The sequence below is a fragment of the Microtus ochrogaster genome, linkage group LG9 (assembly GCF_000317375.1).
Source record: "Microtus ochrogaster isolate Prairie Vole_2 linkage group LG9, MicOch1.0, whole genome shotgun sequence".
Taxonomy (NCBI): Eukaryota; Metazoa; Chordata; class Mammalia; order Rodentia; family Cricetidae; genus Microtus; species Microtus ochrogaster.
The window spans coordinates 8781813-8788726 of NC_022034.1; the positions used below are offsets into that span (position 1 = coordinate 8781813).

General features: G+C 42.5%; 1 protein-coding gene across 1 annotated transcript in view; it reads left to right on the forward strand.

The window, feature by feature from the left end:
* Positions 1–6914, forward strand: part of Prkn (parkin RBR E3 ubiquitin protein ligase) — a 1229844-nt gene that overhangs the window by 619655 nt on the left and 603275 nt on the right. Inside the window, exon 5 of the mRNA XM_013352276.2 lies at positions 4496–4579. Coding sequence (XP_013207730.1) covers positions 4496–4579 — 84 coding nt within the window. The remainder of the gene's footprint in view (positions 1–4495; positions 4580–6914) is intronic.

Below are 6914 nucleotides of genomic sequence, written 5' to 3' on the forward strand. Positions count from 1 at the left end.
CCAGGCTTAGTCTGGCTCTAGACAGGGTCTCTGGCCCTGTGTACCATCACATGTTTACTAGTTTCAGCTGTAAATTTTCCAAGTATCTATAGCCTGATTCCTGGCACTGAAATGGTCCTTAGGCTGGCCCGTGGTGACTGATTTACTTCCTGCAGTGTAAATGATGACTTTGCATCCCTTGCTCCTTCGTCCAAATGTCTCCCCACCTGGCTTCAGGCCACTAGCTGTCAGACCACCTGTGCTGGAAGCTCTGCCCATCCCCTGTCCTTCCTGTCATACTTACAGACACACTGCCTACCCCTGACTGTCTCTTAAGTCACAGATTGTGATGCCAGCACCCTTCAGCCTTCTGCTGTCTGGGAGCTGTCATTCCCCTGTGCCCTTTTCCATATCTTGGATCCCCAACATACTTTGTGCCATTCCTCCATCTGATTGCTGCAATAATAGGTTAGAAACACTCTTAGACCTTTGAAGGAGTTACTGGAACTTTAGGATTTTGTGTTGATTTTTGTTTTGAGGCAGGTAACCTGGCCATTTTCTCAGTACATTTGAGGATCTTCTGTTGATGAGACTCTGTGGCAGGTTCCCTCTGCTGTCTTTCCTCACCTTTGAACTATTTTTTCAGTTCTCAGTCCCCTTATGGCCTACAGGGCATAACTTACCTTTTGCTGGCTACTGAGCATTTCCAGGAAAGCATCATCAACTTCTGTGGCCTCCAGTCCCATTGGTTTCATGTGTTAATACACAGCTGAATTCCAAGCTGATGTCAAGTGATACCTCAGGGGAGAAGTGTGCGTGCGTGTGTGAGTATGAGTGTCCCCAAGACAGTGGGAGCAAGCAGTCCCCAGACATTCTTTCAACACTGCCCCCCTTTCCATGTAATTACATGTATATTTCCATTTAAATATCCATATTTAAAATTGGAATAAATTTAGGAAAAATCATTTCATTAAAACATGGCCACTGTTGTTTGTCGGTAATAAGGAGACCACAGCCTGGAGGGACATGGCTTGAGCTGTTTCTCCCTCATTATTTTCCTTTCCCAACCTCTTCAGCGTCTGCACTCCTGCTCTAACACGGGTTTGTGAATAAGAACTAGGAGCCACTGTTTCTGTGATGTAGCTGTGCAGCTCTCTGGTGATCTGGGTGGCTTCCAGTTGGTTAGTGCTGTATTCAAAACCTCTAAATTAAATGTATCATGTTCTTTGGATACTTTTAATAAAGTGAGGTTTACATTAATAATCACATACACACACACACACACACACACACACACACACAACCTCTCAGTAGAGAAGTCCAAAAAAAAAGCACATGAGAAACAGGAAAACATGCATGGGGGAAGGGGGAGTCTGACATGTGATCAGGTAGCAGGACCTTGAGATCCAAGCAGACAGCATAGTGGCCACCCTGGCATAGAGGGGCCCTAAAATTATATGGAGTCAGATAATTTGTAACCTTAACCTTAAAATGTTCAAGAACATTTTAAAAGCAAGCAAGCATGGGTGTTTCCTGCTGAGGACATAGGTGGCGGTACACACCCTTTCTCAGCGTAGACATGCCTGGTACCCAGAAGCCTCCATGTACACATGACATGGGACATGAGGCATTGTATGTTGTTAGAAGATCATGTCCTCCTGCAGAGGTGTTGCCCCAAACGATTCTATGAGGCAGTGCTGATATTTTCAATGTCCTTTGCTAATCTAATCAAAGGACTCTGGGTGCTAAAGTTGTGTTTTTGCTTAGTAGAATGGTGTCCAGTTCCAGGCTCCTCCGTGTGGACTGGGATCTGTATATCCAGTCCCAGGTCCCTCTCTGTGGACTAGGATGCTATGTGATGTTAGTAGACCAGGTCTTCCCTAGCAGAACCCATATCCAGTGAGGGAACAGATACCCACGTCATCAGTCATACCACTTGTTGGGAAGTGACACCTACTATAACGTAATGGACAGTGGGTAGATCGGCTGCAGAGTGCTGTTCCACTCTGGAATGACTGTCTGTACAGTGACATTCAGACAGGACCAGGGACTCAGAAAGTGGGTAGACTAGCTGTAGAATCCATCTATACACTCTGTTGTTGACAGAGGTTTCTGTCGCACTCAGCTCCACAGCCGTTCACTCCCAAAAGAAACACACAGAGGCTCACATTAATTATAAACTGGTTGGCCAGTTAGCTCAGGCTTCTTATTAACTAATGCTCACATCTTACATTAACCTATAGTTCTTCTCTGTGTTAGCCACTTGGCTTGATACCTTTATCAGAGGCATTCTCATCTTGCTTCCTCTGGGTTTGGTGACACCTGCAGACTGAGTCTCCTCTTCCCAGAATTCTCCTGTTCTGGTCTCCCCACCTATACTTTCTGCCTGGCTACTGGCCAATTAACATTTTATTAAATGAATACAACTGACAAATCTTTACAGGGTGCAGACCATTGTCCTATAGTTCCCCCCCCCTTTTTTTCAAAACACAAACTCTGAATCTAATCTTCTTTGTTTAGCTTTTCTTCCTGACTATTATCCATAACAACTTGTAACCAACACTCTAAACAAAGACAAATATCCATATTCCATTTTTTTTGGGGGGGGGTATGTGGGCATAGTTTTCCAGGCTACTTCCTGCGATTGGGGGCACTGATAATCTTATAGGGAAGTAAAGAAAATTTAGAATTTTGGTCAAGTCCTGACTATAATATTCTGTGAAGCTTAATCATCTCAGCCAGCAGTCTTGAGGCTGTTCAAGATGTAGAACTCAGACATCTGGGCCATCTGCTCCTATCGGAGATTTGATCAAACCTGATTTTTCTTAACCCAGAATAAATCCAAAGCCTTTAATTTCCTGTTGAAACAAAAACAAAACCTCGTCTCCAAAATAACATATCTTTTGACTTAAATTTTGAAGTGAAGGTATTTTCAAAACATATATATGTTGGATTAATCCAGCAGCATTTATAATCAAATGTCTTTTAGCAGCTGTTGCTCCTTCCTCAGTCATGAAACTACTCAGAGACAACAGAATAACATACAGTATCCAGACTCTCTGTGTATTTTTCATCTTTATGTGGCTTTATTTTAAACTATTTTTTTACTTTTATTTTTAATTTTTGGTTTTTTGAGACAGGATTTCTCTGTGTATCTTTGGCTATCATGGAACTCACTCTGGAGACCAGGCTGTTCTTGAACTCACAGAGATCTATGTGCCTTTGACTCCCAAGTGCTGGGATTAAAGGTGTGTGCCACCACACTTAACTACTCTCTTTCTTTTTTTATTTCTTTCTCTCCTTCCTTCCTTCCTTTCTTTCTTTTTTTCTCTTTTAAGGACTTTATTCTTTTTCTTTTCTCTCCAAAGCTTACATATATTTTTAACACACTGTAAACCATTTAAAGATTTGTTTTCTTGTTTGCATGTTTGTTTCTGAATCAATATTTACTGTGTAGCTCTCTTTTTCTCATGTCATGAATCTTTAATTTTCTAATCAATGTGGCTAGGATTAAAGCTGTGGCCTCAATGGCTGGATCTACCCCATTTCTTAGTTTTCTGAGAGTCTAGCCTCATGGGGGAGGTACTGGCTGGAGCCATGTTTATTGCTACAACTCTATGGAGTTTAAAGGTCTCAGCCACCACCAAGAAGCATGCTGGTGGCTATTCATAAACACCATTTAAGTGTTTGGTGGTGGTCCTCTTAAAAGAGCTGCAAGGTTTTTGCAGCTAAAGCTGAGTCAGGAAGCCTCTCTTAATGAGATGCTTTGCCCTAGCAAACAAAGTCCACACTAGAAAATGTTGCTACCAAGAAGCTGTGCTTAACTTTGTTCTTTTGTGTCTAGAATTACTTCCCAAGCTCTCTCAGGTTTTATGTGGGTGTAGTTGTCCCTGTTGGAACCATTTGTTGACAGAGGTTTCTGTCCTGCCTGGTCCTACAGACGTTAAGTCTTAAAGAAATACACAATGGCTTACATTGATTATAAACTGGTTGGCCTAGTAGTTCAGGCTTTCTTATTAACTAATGCTTACATCTTACATCTTACTTACCTGTGTTAGCCACATGGCTTGGTACCTGTTATCACCAAGGCATTCTCATCTTGCTTCATCTTAGTTTGGGTTTTTATTAAACCAATACAACTGACAAATCTTTACAGGGTACAGACCATTGTGCCACAGCACTATGTAGTGCTGTCCCACACAGGAATGGCCTTTGTACAGCAACATTCAGACAGGACCAGAGACTCAAAGCGGGGGAGGAAGAAACCTGTTTGAGCCAAATAACAATGAATTCTTGTATGTTCATGTGGACACTTCTGACCCAGCATAGCCTGCGAGAACATCTGGGAAAAGGCCCTACCACATCTGTTAGCCACACTGTGTGGATCACTGTAGTCCCATCATTTCACTGTCACCCCATGTTTCCAACGGGAATGCTTCATGATTGTCTGGGAAGGGCATTTGCATTTCTGTTGTTTGCAGGATATGATGATTTTACTTGTTTTTGTTTTCCACAGGGTCCGTCCTGCTGGGACGATGTCTTAATTCCAAACCGGATGAGTGGCGAGTGCCAGTCTCCAGACTGTCCTGGAACCAGAGCAGTAAGTCTCTGACTAAATAAATTACTTATGAATTTAAAATATAATGGCTTTCTCAGGGTTTACTAGGAGATTAGGAGAGAGGCCGGAGGTGTCAGCTGACTTCCTCCAGCCAGTGATCCTATGAGAAGTAGGTTAATGTCCAGATGTGCTAGCAACGTTTGCCAGACTCTCCCTGAGCTGTTGGCTTCACTGTCACTTCCCCTGTAGCAGCCACTTCTGGTGATGTGCAAAGGCAATGAGGAGAGCTCGGAGCGGGAGAGGAGCTGTCCACCAGGATGAGCACACGAATGTGTTGTCCCTTGCCAAGTGCTGAGCCTGAAAGCATACGTGCAAATAGCATTATAAGGACCAAGCATGTTATATCTAGGAATATCTATATCTATACCATATAGATGTATGCATGCAATAATAATTAGTGGAAAAAGTGGCCTTGAATTTGCTCTCCAGGGTTCATGAGATCTTATCTCAAAAACCAAGGTAGAGAGCTTTTTGAGGATGGCATCCAGGTTAATCTCACATGTTCCTATTCTCATGCTTCCCACACATGTAAACATGTACACACACTCAGGTTGAGTGCTCAGTTCCCAGTACTGCCCACAGCTCAGATGCCATTTGCAAGCCCCAATGTTTCTCCTGAGAATCCATCCAACCAGATAGAAATTGGGGTTCCTGCAGTCTCTTCTGCTGGGTTTAATTGTTCAGGGAAGCCCTTACTTCCCAGAGACAGCCAGTCACAAACTTGCTTTTTAACATACAACAGACACCGCCTGGAAGACCACAAGCATCATAGGATGTACCTGCTGGGAAGCAGGTACACAGACTCAACTGTGCATTTCCAAAGTCACTCTGAAATGTGCCCATTTAAAAGCCTTATGCTGACATTCGGAGGTGGTTAAAGACATGTCAAAGAAGGTCTGGTTCTGAGCCTGGCAAAAGAAAAATGAGATCAAATGTCGTTTTATCTCCCCATCCTGTATCTCGTGTTTCTATTCCACACCAACCAAATATTCATCTTTTGGTTCATTTCTTTCCCCTCTTGCTGCTTTCTGAAGTAATGGGAAGTTAGAAAACGCATCATAGCTGATGGGTTCTATGACTGAATTGCGGCTACTGCCTTTTCTGTGTGCCTTTCCCTCTTCACAGCCCACACTTCACACAGAGGAGATGCTTCCCAGAGACCCTGGACTCTAAAGTTTTCTCTCACATGATGCTTATCATTGTCAGCATGTTTATATCATTTGTGTAATGCAGTACATTCAATCTCGAAAACCTCAGGCCAGTCCTTCTCTGGCTCTATGCATTTCTGGGTCTATAAACACTGTCATGATGCCAACACAAATGTCGGTGTTGGTTCACAGACTGTCACAGCCAGTTGGCAGTTCATATCTTCTCTAAGGAGCAAAGTCTGTCAACAGCAATAGGTACAGTGTTTGAGCTGAACCGTTACATGGGACTGCTCTCGCCGGTCTGCCTGGTGATGGCAGGGATGTTGAGGGTGGGGAGCAGCGGGCAGACAAGCATTCTCCATCATGCTGGGTTCCGGACCACAGACAGACTCTTTATGAATGCAAAGGCCAAAGAAAGAAATCTTAAAGAAAATGATGACCTACATGTCAATCACAAATCGTGATGCAGCCTTGTGAGTTTCCCACTGGTGTAAAATTAAAGTATATTGTTTTTAGAGCAGAATTCTTAAGTATAATTAAGTATGCATGTGTATGAATATGTATAATTATGCTATATATAAAACAATAGATGTGATTATATATAATTATGAAATGTATGCGTGTTGAGATATATATACATATGTATATACATATGTATCAACAGATGGAATGATAAACAGGTAGATAGAAAGATGGCTGGTATATATGTGTATATATATATATGGTATTTATCTCTGTTGTATATGACATCTTGAACTCTATATATTTAAAATTCAAAAGAGCAGAATTCCTAATCTATTCCTAGTTAGTATTTATCTATTTAAATATAGTCTAACTAGTTCACTTTCAGTAGCATCAAGATTTAACCTCAGTTATTGAAGTAATTAATATGGAGACTGAGGAGATGGCTCAGTTGGTAAACGCTTGTGCTACAAACGGAAAGACCGGAGCTTGATTCTCAGAGTGCACATTTTCAAAAGGCCAGGTATGGTGTCACATACTTGTAATGGCCAGTGCCAACGAGGCAGAGAAAGTAGATTTCTGAGGCCCTCTGGCCAGATAGCCACCTACTTGGTGAATTGTAGGCTCAGTGAGAAATCCTGCCCTGAAGCAAAAGATATGGACCGCATCTGAGGAAGGACTCTGAGATCCGCGTGTCTCCTGGATCC